Below are 17,361 nucleotides of genomic sequence, written 5' to 3'. Positions count from 1 at the left end.
CAAATGAGAATGGAAACACAACATACCAAAACCTGTGGGATATAGCAAAAGCAGTGCTAAGAAGGAAATTTATAGGCCTGAGCGCCGGTGGCGATGACGGCAGTGGCGGCCCAGCGGGCTCAGTGCGTGGGGTGGGTCCGTGGCGGCTCAGGATCCGCCCGCCCGCGGGGTGCGGTGCGAGCAGGTGGTCCGGCTCCCCTCCTCCCGCGCCCGCCCCCGCCGCTGTGATTGGGTGGAAGATGGTGCTGGACGGAGGTAAATCCCAATAACAGTCTCCAAATTCGCTTCCATCCGTACCATGGGCGCCAATGCTTCGGCATTAGATTGGTCCAGAACAATTTCCGGTGAATGAGCACTATTTTGGATTCGTCAGTTTTGGGAATACCTGCTACTGCAATTCAGTTCTTCAAGCACTTTATTTTTGTCGTCTATTTCGGGAAACAGTTCTTGCAGAGAAGAGTCAACCTAGGAAAAAGGAGAGCCTTCTTACATGCTTAGCAGATCTCTTCCATAGCATAGCCACTCAGAAGAAAAAGTTGGAGTAATACCTCCTAAGAAGTTCATCACAAGATTACGGAAAGAAAATGAGCTTTTGACAACTACATGCAACAAGATCCCCATGAATTCTTAAATTACTTACTAAATACAAGTGCTGATATTTTACAAGAAGAGAGAAAGCAGGAAAAACAAAATGGCCACTTACCTAATGGTAATATTAATAATGAAAATAGTAACAGCATCCCAGACCCAACATGGGTTCATGAGATTTTTCAGGGAACATTAACTAATGAAACCAGATGTCTTACTTGTGAAACTATAAACAGCAAAGATGAAGATTTTTTAGACCTTTCTGTTGACGTGGAACAAAATACATCAATTACTCACTGCTTAAGGGCTTTCAGCAACACAGAAACTCTATGCAGCAAATACAAGTATTACTGTGAAGAGTGTCGCAGCAAACAGGGAGCACACAAACGGATGAAAGTTTAAAAACTGCCCATGATTCTAGCTCTACACCTGAAGAGATTTAAATATATGGATCAACTTCATTGATTTACAAAACTCTCTTACCAGGTAGTTTTTCCTTTAAAACTTAGTCTATTTAACACTTCAGGTGATGCCACCAATCCAGACAGAATGTACAACCTTGTTGCTGTTGTGGTTCACTGTGGAAGACTTATTTGTAGACTTGCTTCATATGAAAGTGTAAAGGGTGTGTGCAGCATCATTGTCAGCATTGGTCCCAATCGAGGCCATTATATTGCAGTAGTTAAGAGTCATGATTTTTGGTTGTTGTTTGATGATGACATTGTAAAAAAAAAAATAGATGCACAAGCTACTGAAGAAGTTTATGGACTGATATCAGATATCTCAAAAGAACTCTGAGTCTGATTACATCCTTTTCTGTCAGTCTCGGGATTGAGGGGGAACCGTGATGAAGAGATACTTTCTGCCGCATTTCTCCTCTGGTTATTTTGGAAAGGATCAAGCACTGATTTTTCAAGAAAAGAGAAATGCAGGAAGCTCAGGGGCAGTAGCACACTTTGCACACGATAAAGCAAAGACGATGGATTGACAAGCCCTTCCAATCATGGTAGTTGCTTTATTTGCTCAGGTATCATGCTGTCTGTACAGTTCCATTCAACAAGGAGGTGAAATCAGAGATACCAGCTCCTCTTGTGAAACAGCCTTCCAGTATTAATACTCATTTTCTCTTTATTAATTGCACCAATAATGCTATGAATTCCTTGGGGGTGCAGTAGAAAGAGTCGGAATCTGTGCTGTATTGACAAGGAGATTATGTTGAACACACTGCATAAATTTGCCTGGTTCGGTATGTATAGAAGCATATTCAGTGGTCTTTTCAAGAGTAAACCAGAAACACTTTTGGGCCCAACACTTGCAGTTGCCTTCCTGATGTAAAAACTGACATGCTAGATAATCCAGTGTCAGGAAGACAAAGATGTTTTGCTTCTCTGAAGAAGCTTATAATAATATATATAGGGAGCAATTGGTCAAAAGTGGCTTTTTGTTTCCCCAAGGAGAAAGACTGGCTTTGTAATCATAATTTTTTCCTTATTTATTTTACTTAAAACTGGTAGAGTCTAAGTATTGTATGAAGTGCCCATGATTCTGTCAGTAAATTTGAGCATATTTTTATTAGTTAATGTCAGTTTAAGTAGTCCTTTTGTTTGTTTCTATTTTTAAGGTGAATTTCAAATTCTATCTGAAATCAGTAAGATACCTTGAGAAAAACTGCAATGAGAGGAGGTAAATATCCTTTTTCAGGAGGAACTGATATCTCTGGCCAAATATTTGTCCTTTTATTATGGTTTCTAAATCAGTTATTTCCTTCAGCTTTAATTTCATAAAATTAAAAAACTATAAAAAGAATTCCTGGCTAGGCACGGTGGCTCATGCCTGTAATCCCAACACTTTAGGAGGCCGAGGCGGGCAGATCACAAGGTCAGGAGATGGAGACCATCCTGGCTAACATGGTGAAACCCAGTCTCTACTAAAAATACAAAAAATTAGCTGGGCATGGTGGCACGTGCCTGTAGTCCCAGCTACTTGGGAGGCTGAGGCAGGAGAATCACTAGAACCTGGGGGGACGGAGGTTGCAGTGAGCCAAGATCGTGCCACTGAACTCCAGCCTGGGCAACAGAGCGAGACTCCGTCTCAAAAAAAAAAAAAAAATTCCTGTAGTTGTTGGAATAATTAAAAATTCTAGTGCAGTGGTGGTATACCAATCTTTAGAATTCTTAAGTATTCTAATGTTTCAAGTTGAGGTCATGCTTGGGAAAATCATGTCATAGCATTTACGTTATTTTCAGATGTCATTTTTTACCCTGGAAAGAAGTAATAATGTTCATCACAACCCTAGCAGCCTGGATAGTGAGCTAAACAAACCCTTTGAAGATTAAATTTTAATCAAGTAGACTAGGAATACAAAAAACAAGTCCTTCCTCCCCTTCATCCCACCTTTACAAATCTTACTGGAAGGGTGTTCAGAAATTAAAATTTGTGTTTGCTAAGACTTTATTCTGTTGGGGGTTTTAAGAAGTAATATATGTACATAATATATGTAAACCATTGCAGTTTTTTTGGACATTTTTCCGTGCATCAGTAAGTTGTCTGACAGTAGCCGAATGTAACTTGCAGAAAATTATTGAAAGTTATATTCAGAATAACAGCAATCAGGCCTTGGATGTTCTTTATTAAACTCTTTTCAGGCAGTAAATTTAAAAAAAAATCTATCATTTTCCAAAATTATTTTGCTAAAACTGTTGACTATGGAAAACAAACAACAAAAAGGAATGCTTTTAGTCTGCTGCTGTTATTAACATTTATTATCTGTATCTTTTGGCTCAGTAAATGACTTCACCTATTTCTTCCATAAGCAGATCTTTAACAGGGTCACTTAGGTAATTGGGCTGCTTAAACAGATGTGCTGGGAGAAAAGTATAGTATTTAGTATTTGTACTAAATATCAAAAGTATTTTGACAAGTTTCTCTTTAAGATAGTTTCTAAAGCCTTACCCTGGCTAGAGATGTTTTGTACAAATTATATATAGCCTGCCTGATCTACCAACATGCCACAGAGAATCACAGTCAACAATGTGGGGAAAGTCAGGGCAGTGGAAGTGGATGCACACTTTTTATTTTGAGGACTTAAACCAAATTGTCTTGAAATTAAAGCTGTATTTCTGCAGCTTTCAGTACAGAGAAAAAGAGGAAAGTGAAGCTGTGTCAGTTTTAACATTAGCTATATCACAACATGTTTAAGAAAGATAGATGAAGTCATTGGCATAAAAGTACAGCATTGAAATACTACGTTGTGTTTATTTTTACATTTTTGCATTTAAAAAAAACATGCAGTAAAAGCCAAGTTAAATTTCATATTAAAGCAAGTTCTAGTATATGTATTGAGTTCCTGGTAGTCACATACTTTGTTCACATCTACACCATACTTCATAGTATGATTTGTCAGGGGAGGGACTGTGGGGTGACAGTTTTACATTTACTTTTTCTTCTTAATGCAGCTGGATCTAAGTAAAATGTTTTGAAGTTTATCAAAAATTCAATATACTTTTAAAACATATAGGGTCAGGGTTGGGGGAGAAACTACAAGTATAGTAAGTAAGAAGTGACCCATGAAGAAAGCATTATGAGGTTGTATGTTGGTTGACTGTGATTAAAATGTGGGGCTGGTTTAAGTTGTAAATGGTGGCTGATTGCTGTGTAACTATGTACATGATTGTTGGGATGGCTTTCCTATATTTTGTATATTGGAATAAAAATTTCTATAAATTATTGTAACTAAAAGTAAATATTCTAAATTAAATCCCACTTCTTAAGTCACGTGGCTTCTGTCTTGGAAATTTTACCTTTAAAAGATTATTTAAGACAGGAACCAGGAGGCTTGGGAATAGGGAAAAAAGGAAATGTTGTATTACATGGGTCTTGTGGCCTCTAACCATCAGTATAGGGTTTTTTCTTTCCTTGATGGCAGTAGAAAGACCTCATTTTTATAACATAACTACTCTTGATATCTCCTTTAAAAACACTTTTTATTAAAGATCCTAAGGCCGGGCGCGGTGGCTCACGCTTGTAATCCCAGCACTTTGGGAGGCCGAGGCGGGCGGATCACGAGGTCAGGAGATCAAGACCACGGTGAAACCCCGTCTCTACTAAAAATACAAAAAAATTAGCCGGGCGTGGTGGCGGGCGCCTGTAGTCCCAGCTACTCGGAGAGGCTGAGGCAGGAGAATGGCGTGAACCCGGTAGGCGGAGCTTGCAGTGAGCCGAGATCGCGCCACTGCACTCCAGCCTGGGTGACAGAGCGAGACTCCGTCTCAAAAAAAAAAAAAAAAAGATCCTATCATGAGGTATTTGACTGGGAGCTGAGAGGCTAAAGCGCTCATGTCCTGGCTCTTCAGTGAATTTAACTGTGTGACCTTGGGCAAGTCACTTAACCTTTCTGTGCTTCAGTCTCCCTGTCTTTTAAAATGGGAATAATACCTACCTCACAGGGTTGTTGTGGGGCTTAATTAGAGATAATGTCTGTAAAGCATTTAAGGTTTTTTGTTTTTTTTGAGACGGAGTCTCGGTCTGTCGCCCAGGCTGGAGTGCAGTGACGCAATCTCGGCTCACTGCAAGCTCCGCCTCCCGGGTTCACGCCATTCTCCTGCCTCAGCCTCTCCGAGTAGCTGGGACTACAGGCGCCCGCCACCACGCCCGGCTAATTTTTTATATTTTTAGTAGAGACGGGGTTTCACCGTGGTCTCGATCTCCTGACCTCGTGATCCGCCCGCCTCGGCCTCCCAAGTGCTGGGATTACAAGCGTGAGCCACCGCGCCCGGCCGCATTTAAGGTTCTTGAAGAAGGCGCTATGTAGATACAAAATAATATCTATTAAAGTTGGTTTATTTGTGGAAAAAAAAGAAGGAAGTTTATAGCTATAAATGCTAATATCCAAAAAAGTGGAAAGATTACAAATTAACAATCTGACAGTGCACCTCACGGAGCTAGAAAAGCAAGGAAAACCAAACCCAAAATTAGCAGTAGAAAAGAAACAGTAAGGATCAGAGCAGAACTAAATGAATTAGAGACTAAAATAAAAAATACAAAGGATCAACAAAACAAAAAGTTGGTTCTTCAAAAAGGTAAACAAAATAGGTAAACCACTAGCTAGACTAACCAAGAAAAGACCCAAATAAAACCAGAAATGAAAAAGGAGATGTTACAAGTGATACCACAGAAATATGAAAGATCATCAGAGACTATTATGAACAATGATATGCTCACCAACTAGAAAGCCTAGAAAAAAATGGATAAGTGCCTGGAAACATACAAGGTTCTGAGACTGAACCAGGAAGAAATAGAAGTCCTGTACAGACCAATAACAACTAGTGAGATCAAATCAGCAATTAAAAAAAAAAAATCCCAGCAAAAAAACTCAAGACCAGATGGATTCAAATCCAGAGGTACAAACGTACAAAACCAAATATACAAAGAAGAGCTAATACCAGTCCTCCTGAAACTGTTCCAAAAAATTGAGGAGGAGGGAACTCTCCCTAACCCATTCTGTGAGGTCACGATCACCCTGATACCAATATCAGACAAGGACGCAACAAAAAAAGAAAACTACAGGCCATTATGAACATAGGTGCAGAAATCCTCAACAAAATGCTAGCAAATCAAATCCAACAGCATATCCAAAAGATAATACACAATGATCAAGTGGGACTTAATCCCAGGAATGCAACGTTAATTCAGTGTACACAAATCATTAAATGTGATACATCACATCAACAAAATTAAGGATAAAAACCCATATCATCATCTGAATAGATGCAGAAAAACCATTTGATAAAATTCAGCATCCTTCATGATAAAAACCCTCAACAAACTAGGCATAGAAGGAACATACCTCAAACCAATAAAGGCACGTATGACAAACCCACAGCCAAAATCATACTGAATGGGGAACAGTTGAAAGCATTCCCTCTCAGAACTGAAACAAGACAAGGATTCCCATTTTCACCACTCTTATTCTACACAGTACTAAAAGTCCTAGCCAGAGCAGCGAGGCAAGAGAAGAAACAAAAGGTATCCAGGTTGGAAGAGTGAAAGTCGAATTGTCCTTCTTTGCTGATGATAGATCTTATATCCAGAAAAACCTAGAGATTTCAAAAAACTTAGATTTGATAAATAAATGCACTAAAGTTGCAGGATAGAAAATCATTGTACAAAAATCAATAGTATTTCTATATACCAATAATGATCTATCCAAGAATGAAATCAAGTAGGCAATGCCATTTATAGTAGCTATAAAATACCTGGGAAGCCAGGCATGGTGACTCACGCCTGTAATCCGAGCACTTTGGGAGGCTGAGGTGGGCGGATCACCTGAGGTCAGGAGTTCGAGACCAGCCTGACCAACATGGAGAAACCCTGTCTCTACTAAAAACACAAAATTAACCGGGCATGGTGGCACATGCCTGTAATTCCAGCTACTCAGGAGGCTGAGGCAGGAGAATCACTTGAACCCAGGAGATGGAGGTTGCAGTGAGCCAAGATCGCTCCATTGCACTCCAGCCTTGGCGACAAGAGCGAAACTCCATCTCAAAAAAAAAAGATATATACACACACACACACACACACACACACACACACACACACACCTAGGAATGCATTTAACCAAGAAGGTGAAAGATCTCTACAAGGAAAACTACAAAAGGAAAGAAGTTGAAGATGACACAAATAAATGGAAAAACATCCTATGCTCATGGATCTGAAGAATTAATATTGTTAAAATGACCATATTGCCCAAAGCAATGTATAGATTCAGTGCAATCCCTATCAAAATACCATCCTTCTTCACAGAATTTTTTTTTAAATCCTAAAATTCATGTGGAACCATAAAAGAGCCTGAATAGTCAAAGTAATCTTGACCAACGAGAACTCAGCTGCAGGCATTGCATTACCTGAATTCAAAATATATTACAAGGCTATAGTAACCAAAGCAAAATGATACTGGTATGAAAATAGACACATAAACCAATGGAACAGAATAGAGAGCCCAGAAATAAAATCACATATTTACAGCCAACCGATCTTCAACAAAGCTGACAAGAATACACAATAGGGAAAGGACAGTCTCTCCAATAATATGGTGCTGGAAAAATTGGGCAGCCACATGCAGAAGAATAAAACTGGACCCCTATCTCACCATGTATAAAAATCAACTCAAAATGGATTAAAGACTTAAAGCCCAAAACTTAAAAAAAATACTAGAAGAAAAACTAGGGAAAACTCTTCTGAACATTGATCTAGGCAAAAAAATTACGACAAAGACCTCCAAAACACAGCAACAAAAACAAAAATTAGACAAATGGGGCTTAATTAAACTAAAAACTTCTGAATCACAAAAGAAATAACCAACAGAGTAAACAGACAACCTGTTGAGTGGGAGAGAATATTTATAAACTATTCATCTAACAGGAGACCAATATCCAGAATATATAAGGAACTCAATTCAATAGGAAAAAACAAATAATTCTGGGCAAATGACATGAATGACATTTATGCCCAGTCTTTAAAACTGGGCAAATGACATGAATAGACATTTCTCAAAAGAAGATATACAAACAGCCAAGATGTATGTGAAAAAATGTTCAACATCACTAATCATCAGAGAAATGCAAATCAAAACCACAGTGAGATACCATTTTACCCCTGTCAGAATGTCTATTATTAAAAAGACAAAAAGGAACAGATGTCGTAAAGCATGCAGAGAAAGGGAAACTCGTACACTGTTGGTGGGAATGTAGACTAATACAGCCACTAAGGAAAACAGTATGGAGATTTCTCAAAAAACTAAAAATAGAATTACTGTTCAATCCTACTACTGGGAGTATACCCAAAAGAAAATAGGACAATATACCACAGGAATGCCTCACTCAAATGTTTATTACATCAGTATTCACAGTAGCAAAGACATAGAATCAACCTAAGTATCTATCAACAGATGAATGGATTAAAAAAATGTGGTATATATACACAATGGAATACTGTTCAGCCATAAAAAAGAATGAAATAATGTCTTTTGTAGCAACATGGATGGAACTGGAGAAGTGAAATAAACCAGGCAAAGAAAGACAGATACCACATGTTCTCATTCATATGTGGGAGCTCAAAAATTTAATCATGTGGAGGTAGAGAATGGAAAGATAGATAACAATGGTCAGACATGGTGGCTTACGCCTGTAATCCCAGCACTTTGGGAGGCTGAGGTCAGTGGATCACTTGAGGTCAGGAGTTTGAGACCAGCCCGGCCGACATGGTGAAACCCCATCTCTACTAAAAGTACAGAAATTAACTGGGTGTGATGGCGGGCGCCTGTAATCCCAGCTACTCAGGAGGTTGCAGCAGGAGAATAGCTTGAACCTGGGAGGTGGAGGTTGCGATGAACCGAGATTGCGCCACTGCACTCCAGCCTGGGCAACAGAGCAAGACTCTGTCTCAAAAATAAATAAATAAATATAAAATAAAAACAAAAATTAGGTTGGGCGCAGTGGCTTACACCTGTAATCCCAGTACTTTGGAAGGCCCAAGTGGGCAGATTACTTGAGGTCAGGAGTTTGAGACCAGCCTGGCCAACATACTGAAACCCTGTCTCTACTAAAAATACAAAAATTAGCCGGGCATGGTGGCAGGCACCTGTAATCCCAGCTACTCAGGGAGGCTGAGGCAGGAGAATCGCTTGAACCCGGGAGGTAGAGGTTGCAGTGAGCCAAGATCACGCCACTGCACTCCAGCCTGGGTGACAGAGTGAGACTCTGTCTCAAAAAAAAAAAAAAAAATATCTGGGCATGGTGGCACACACACCTGTGGTGGCAGCTACTCAGGATGCTGAAGTAAGAATAGCTTGAACCCAGGAGGCGCAGATTGCAGTGAGCCGAGATCACTGCACTTCACCCTGGTCAACAGAGCAAGACTCCATCTCAGAAAAAAGAAAAAGAGATAGATAACAGAGACGAAAGGGTGAGTGAGGGGCAAGGGAGAGGATGAAGAGAAGTAGGTTAAAAGGTACAAACATGGTAAGATGGAAGGAATAAATTCAATGTTTTATAGCAGAGTAGGGTGATTATAGTTAACAAAAATGTAGTCAGGTGACAGACACCCTAAGTACCATATATTGATCAGAAAGCATTATATACTTATAGCAAAACTTCACATGTACACTATAAATTTGTACAAATTTAAAAAACAAAATGGGGTGTTGGATAGAGAGTGTCTAAATGTAGACTGATGGAGGAAGGCCTCTAAGATTAGTCATAGCAGGGATGGATGCATTTCAAGCAGAAGTAAAGGGTAGCCTAAAAGCCTAAACAAGGAAAGGTAAGAGCAAGCAAAAAGTTGAACCAACTAGGAACTACTAGATCATTTCCCATGAAGTTCATTATTAATAAAACTTATATAAAGAATAAAAGAGGATATGTTGTTATTTTGGATACCATTATTGAATTGAATGTCATGTGGTATGAATGTAATATGGGAGTGACACATTTAGGAAATATTTAGAACTTAGAGATTTTACACATTAGTTTCACCCATCACCCCCAAAAAAAAAAGACCAAAAAAAAAAAAAACCTAAAGACAGAAGAGAGCTTTGGTGTTTAAGGGATTGAAACAGCCAGGAAAACAAATGGGAAGGGAAAACCTTCTATGTGTTGGGTGCTGTGTTACAGTTTTTGCACACTTAATGCCAAACCTTACAAAGCGGGTAATATTAATCACATTTTACAGAGGTGCACCTGAAGCTCAAGAAGTCAAACATCTAGGAAATAATAGATTCAAACCTAGACTCACCTATTTCCAAAACCACTGCCCCACCCAGATAGGCCTTTTGTCTCTGAAATTGCTCTTCAGACTATATTTTTCTAAGACCTTCATTCTCCTTTGTGTTGTGGTGACAAGTTTTGAGCTGAAGGCAGATTTCAGCTCAGCCTCATTTTTCCTGACTCTCAGTTAAGCAATTCTTTCCTATACAGTTAACTTTTCAGCACAGCTTTCAATGATGGGTCTTAGTGAGCAGTAGGCTATTAATGATGCATGTGCTTCCTGTGGAGACTGGTTCCAGGAGAAGAGAAGCACTTGATTGTTTTCAGTGCCAAACAACAAGTTGCTACAGAGGACAAAATGCCTATTAGGCCTAAAAATTATTTCCAAAATTACAGATGTAATCCCTTTTAAAATATTTTAAATACCAAGAACTAGGACAAAATATGAAAATTCATGACTTCTGCCTGCCTTATATGTCTGGAAAATATCATTATTTGAATCTCACATAGTAGCTTGAGCTGCAAATAAAGAAAACCAATAGTTAAACATAGTCTTCAGCACCATTCTGTTTTTGACCAAATGCCCTGTGATCCTTATGATTCCACACTTTAAAATCTACCTTGAAATAACATTTATCTTTTTCAAAGTCCTCAACCATAAATCAACCATAATGGAAGCTCTTCTTGCTTTTATTGCAAGGATATATGCTCCAATCTTCGTGTCTAAAGTGTTTACCTGGCTTTTTCACAGCTGACTCAGTAGATTGGAACCTTTTAATGCAACCTGCATGGCATGTGGTCACCAAATCTATGTGAAGTCTTTATAATTTTTATATGATTGATAGCATATTGCTCTTCACTGGTGAGGGGAACCATATCTGCTTCCTGCTTATCTTTGTAGATGTCAAGTTACTTAATCCATTTACTTTTGTGATTGGGACTTGAAATGTAGAAATATGAAGGAAAAGAGAAAAGCAACCAGGTTCAACAAGTCTGTGTTTGACTTTTAGGCCTAGACATTTTCCATTTATACTATGCTACATCCCAGAATTGTAAAACCAAAGCTCCCTTTTCTACAAAGTAACCCAGTTAATACGGAGAGATGAAGAATAAATTAACTAATCAATCAGTTATTGATTAATCAATCAAATGCCATGTCTTTAGAAGGGAAAACTCTATTTTTGGCTTTTATTATTTTGAATTGACACATGATAATTTTATATATTTATGGAGTACCATGTGATATTTGATATAGGTATACACTGTGTAATGACCATTTAGAGTATCCATCACTGCAAACATTAATCATTTGTTTGTGTTGGGAACATTCAAAATCTGCTCTTTCAGCTACTCGAAAATATATAACAAATTGTTCATTATAGTCACCTTATTAGTGCTACAGAACACTACAACTTATTCCTCTTATCTGGCTATACTTTTGTATCCATTAACCAACCTTTGGAAAAGCTCCTTTCTTAAAAGCTTTGTAGTTGCACAGTTTTCCAAAACTACGGTCCACGGCTGTCTTTTAGACCTCCATTCAACCCCTCATCCCTCATGATTCTGTATTACCTACCGTTTTCCTCTGTGTTAAATGCATATGACTGTATTTCAAAACTTGCCCCAAAACTTCCCTCTTTCTATTTTCCATGACATTTCTCTCTAAAATGATAAATGTGAGCTTTTAAACTGTAGTGTTTTATCAATGCTGGGTATTATTACTAAACACAACTTAAGACTTCTAAGAAAACTTTCTGGGGTTAGCTTTAGCTACTCATTCTTTAATTAATTCTGCTGATATTTCACCTGTAATCTATGTCAGGCATACATATGTCTCAGAGCCTCAGAGATGAATAAGATGAATGAGAAACTACTCCCTTAGGAAGTTTATAATCTGCTTCCCAACCCTACTCTTTTAGTCTACTTCTCCTCTTCTGAGTCTACCTGTTCACCATTTTAATTGTTGCTCTTGTTAACTGTTTCTCTTACTAATCATAAACTCCCAGGGATCATGTGCAAATGTTGTTGTTAGCCAAAAAATGTGGGCGATGTCATGCTGATTCAAAACCATGGACTTCTGATAAGCAACTTAATCTCTAAGCTTCAGTTTTCTCATTTAAAATGCAAATTATACTTACTATACAAAGTAGTTGTTAGAAGTAAATGAGATAATAATTTTAGTGTACAAAGGAGATAATAAATTGTTGCTCTATCACTTACTTGTCAATAACACCTCCATTAACCTTTCATATTAAATGTAAATGTCGCACTCCACCATTGGATGCCCTCAAGTAAGATCCTCAACCTGCTCTGTCGGCCTTCTCTTACATCTCTACACATTCTCTCTCTGAAACCAAAAGTTCTACTTCTTGAATATACCCTTCTCTTTTTACCATGACGCAAACCAGTAGTTACTGCCATGTTTTGAGTGCCCATTGTGATTCAAGAAGCTGTTTTAGCCTGGACATGGTAGCACACGTCTATAATCCCAGCACTTTGGGAGGCTGAGGCTGGCAGATCGCTTGAGTTCAGGAGTTCAAGGCCAGCCTGAGCAACATGAAAAACCCTGTCTCTACAAAAAATACAAAAAGTAACCAGGCATGGTGGTGCACACCTACAGTCCCAGCTACTTGGGAGGCTGAGGTGGGAGGATCACTTGAGCTCAGGAGGTCAAGGCTACAGTGAGCCAAGATCACACCATTGCACTTCAGCCTTGGTGACAGGGTGAGAACCTGTCTCAACAACAACAAAAAGGTGTTTGGTGCTTACATATATTTTTGCTTATTACCTAGTTTTAATGTAGTGGTTAAGAATACAGATCCAGAAAAAAACAAATGTCATATGTTCCCATTGATAAGTGGGAGCTAAGCTATGAGGACGCAAATGCATGAGAATGATACAGTGGACTTTGGGGACTCAGGTAGAAGGAAGGTAGGTGGGGTGAAGGATAAAAGACTACACAATGGGTAGAGTGTACACTGCTTGGGTGATGGGTGCACCAGAATCTCAGAAACTACCACTAAGGAACTTATTCATGTAACCAAAAACCACCTATTCCCCAAAAATTATTGAAAAAAAAATACAATAAAATTTTCAAAAAGAGTACAGATCCAGAGTCCAACAACTCCTTATTTATTTTCATACCTTGGCTGTGCAGTCTTCTAGCTGTGTGACAATGGACAAGTCACCTAAGCTCCCTAAAACTCAGTGTCCTCACCTGTAAATGGATAACAGTAACTATTATAGTGCTGTATGAGAATTAAGAATAATAACATGTAAAGCAGTTAACACAGTAACTCATAGTAAGCTCTTAATAAATGTCAGCTATTTTTATTACTAATGAAATTCTTGTCGTTTTCTTCTCATTCAACTCTGCAAGATCTTTTATAAATGGTGAAAAAAAGTGAAGTAGCTCTTTCAGATCAGCAACACAGAAAGTAATTGGCAAAGATAGGACTTGAAACCAGAACTGTCTGGCTCCAAAATCCGTATCTTTCCCACCACACTGTTGCCTTGTGCTAATCCCTCTACCTGAAAAGTATCCTTCCTTATGTCTAATTGGAATAATCTTTTGAAACCCTATCAGGTGCTGCCTCCTTCACCAAACTCTCCTTGATCCTCATCTAAATGTGATCCCTCCCTCAAAATCCTCAATTTGTCATTTTTACACAGCATTATGCTACAGTGACTTGCACACTAAACCATGAGTTCTTTGACACCAGGATGAGGTTAGACCACTGTTTCCCATAAAACAGAGCACTTTGCACTAAGTAGATACTTAATAAACAGTCACTTGAACTGAAAAGAGGTTGTTAAGGTCGCAGATGGAAAAATCTGCCTAATCTATCCAGGAATTATTTATTTATGTGTCTCTAGGCCAGGCCCTATAATAGATACTGGGTTCAAAGAGTTATATAAGACAAATTCCTGGCTGGATACGGTGGCTCACGCCTGTAATCCCAGCACCTTGGGAGACCAAGGCGGGTGAATCACCCGAGGTCAGGAGTTCGTGATCATCCTGGCCAACATGGAGAAACCCCATCTCTACTAGAAATAGAAAAATTAGCCGGGTGTGGTGGCAAGCACCTGTAATCTCAGCTACTCAGGAGGCTGAAGCAGGAGAATCGCTTGAACCCAAGAGGCAGAGGTTGCAGTGAGCCGAGATCATGCCATTGCACTCTAGCCTGGGTGACAATAATGAAACGCTGTCTCAAAAAAACAAATTCCTGCCCTCAAAGAACTTGCAATTTGATAAAAGCACTTTGAAACCAGAAAGTAATTATTTTTAATGGAGCCATTAGATAATGAAATGGAGCAAATACTTAAGTAATGCAAATGAATTCTTATTTACTATTTGTACAGATACAGTTGTCTCCTCCAGCTGCTGTACCAGTTTAGACTACATCGTCACCTACCTCTTCAAGCACATAGCAAAAGAGGGCAAGAAGCCACTTCGATGCAGAGAGGCTACCCAGGCTGGTCAGAGACTATTACATTTTATGCAGCAAAACCCAGATGTCCTGCAGCAGGTAACTGGTGGTTGATCACCTGGATTAAGAAACAAATGTTCCTAGAAGCTATACCTGGCCCCAAATTTATCTTAGAGCAGCTGGTCTTGCCAAGACTTTTTACACTGGTAAAAAAAATATATAGATAGATAGATAGATAGATAGATAGATAGATAGATAGATAGATAGATGATAGATAGATAGATAGTCTGGGAATATTTTCCCTGAAAGTGGGGGGAACCACAGGCCCTAGGATTACCCACCCTGAAGAAATACCTGGGTTGTTCATCTCACCTCAGTGGAGCTAGAATTCAAAAAGAGGATAGTTTTTCCAGAGGCCTGAGAAAAATTAGACAAAACCGGAACTGCAGACAGTCAGCCTCTGATTTCTCTCCTGGTGTCTCTGATAATGTCATCTTAAGTTTGCCTTATGAATATTCCGGTATATTGGGAAACTACAATTTGCTGGGCTAGTATATGCCAGGCAGCTTGCTAGGAATTTCTCATTCATCATATCATAGTTGCTATTTTTCCCATTTTAAAATGAGAAATCTTGGTTCAGATAGGTTAGGTAATATATTCAATAACATCTAACTAATAAGTAATAAAACCACTATTTTTTTATTTTCTAATGTATTTTCTAACTAATGGGTTAGGTCCAAGTTTAATACCATTTTAAAAAACTCACTTGTGCAAATAATAGTAACGGCATGCATAAGAAATGAATATTGCAAGATGCAGTACCTGTAGTACCAGCTGCTCCAGAGGCAGAGGCAGGAGGATTGCTTGAGCCCAGAAGTTCAAGACCAGCCTGGGCAGCATAGCAAGACCCCAGCTCCAAAAAAGAAGATTTAGGCCAGGCATGGTGGTCACGCCTGTAATCCCAGCACTTTGGGAGGCCTAGGCAGGCAGATCACGAGGTCAGGAGTTCAAGACCAGCTTGACCAATATGGTGAAACCCCGTCTCTACTAAAAATACAAAAATTAGCCAGGCGTGGTGGCGCTCACCTGTAGTCCCAGCTAGTCAGGATGCTGAGGCAGGAGAATCGCTTGAACCCGGGAGGCAGAGGTTGCAGTGAGCCGCGATCACACCACTGCATTCCAGCCTGGATAACAGAGCAAGACTCCATCTCAAAAAAAAAGAAAAAAGAAAATTTAAAAATTTTTAAAAAAACATACATGCCAAAAACATTTCAAAAAGAACAATACCATTTTTTATGGCTATACCATCACTATATTTTCTTTTCTTTTTTTTTTTTTTTTTTTTTTTTGAGACAGGGTCTCACTCTGTTGCCCATGCTGTAGTGCAGTGGCACAATCTGGGCTCACTGCAACCTCTGTCTCTCAAGGGCTCAAGCGATCCTCCCACCTCAACCTCTTCCTGAGTAGCTGGGACTACAGGCACACACCACCACATCCAGCTAATTTTTTTTTTTTTTTTTTTTTTGTAGAGAAGGGGTTTTGCCACATTGCCAGGCTAGTTTTGAACTCCTGAGCACAAACAGTCCTCCCACCTCAGCCACCCAAGGTGATGGGATTACAGGTGTGAGCCACTGCGCCTAGCCCCATCACTATATTTTCTAATTTTACTAAATTTGGAAAGTATCTTCATCCTGTTTTCAGTTGTTTTCTTTTGCCAAATTACATCCATAATAGTTTGTAATTTGCAAATGTAAACACATCAATAGTGTGTTGCTGTATGACCGTTAGGGAGCAAATAAGTTGCCTGCAATCATCAGAAAATGTCGGCCGGGCGCAGTGACTCACGCCTGTAATATCAGCACTTTGGGAGGCCAAGGCAGGTGGAACATGAGGTCAGGAGTTCGAGAACAGCCTGGCCAATATGGTGAAACCCTGTCTCTACTAAAAATACAAAAATTAGCTGGGCATGGTGGTGTGTGCCTGTGTTCCCAGCTATGTGGGAGGCTGAGGCAGGAGAATTGCTTGAACCTGGGAAGCAGAGGTTGCAGTGAGTGAGATCACACCACTGCACTCCAGCCTGGCGAGAGAGACTCCATCTCAAAAAAAAAGAAAAAGAAAAAGAAAATGTCACTCTATATCAGTAAATGATGAAAATAGAATGAGATAGCTATGAAAGAGGGTTCCTTCCTGGCTCTCATTTTTTGCTAATATTTAAATGAAATTATGTAAACTTTATTTGTGGTAATGTTTCAGTTAACCAATTATTTTCCAGGAATAATGGGTGTCATTCATATTTTGTGTAACTAGGCAAAGGGCTGTAAACCTATAATTATTTGGTGTGACCCTGGAACTGTTACAACATGTTGGTAATATAAAGGAAAAAGGAAGGTATCTCACATTTAGTGAGAATTTATTATGTGCCAGGTGCAAGAGCTATTAAGATTCATGAGACATAATTTCTCTCCTTACAAAATTTCTTGCCATGGGACAAAGAGACAAGTAACTCACCAGTTATTTGATCATTTCATTAATATAGTGATGACAACGAAAGTGAAATACATGGGGAGGGAAAGTGAAATACA

At 39.2% G+C, this 17,361-nt stretch overlaps 1 protein-coding gene and 1 pseudogene across 3 annotated transcripts in view; both read left to right on the top strand.

Annotated features, from left to right (window-relative positions):
* RANBP17 (RAN binding protein 17) overlaps positions 1-17,361 on the top strand; it is a 428,141-nt gene that overhangs the window by 378,468 nt on the left and 32,312 nt on the right. For all 3 annotated transcript variants that reach the window (XM_063642616.1, XM_055285264.2, XM_055285265.2), the window contains one exon: positions 14,712-14,878. In XM_063642616.1, coding sequence (XP_063498686.1) covers positions 14,712-14,878 — 167 coding nt within the window. The remainder of the gene's footprint in view (positions 1-14,711; positions 14,879-17,361) is intronic.
* On the top strand, positions 216-2,402 carry LOC129486020 (ubiquitin carboxyl-terminal hydrolase 12-like; annotated as a pseudogene).

Source organism: Symphalangus syndactylus, chromosome 7, assembly GCF_028878055.3.
Source record: "Symphalangus syndactylus isolate Jambi chromosome 7, NHGRI_mSymSyn1-v2.1_pri, whole genome shotgun sequence".
Classification (NCBI taxonomy): Eukaryota; Metazoa; Chordata; class Mammalia; order Primates; family Hylobatidae; genus Symphalangus; species Symphalangus syndactylus.
Note: the sequence above shows the minus strand (reverse complement) of the source record. Positions and strands in the feature narration are given on the sequence as shown.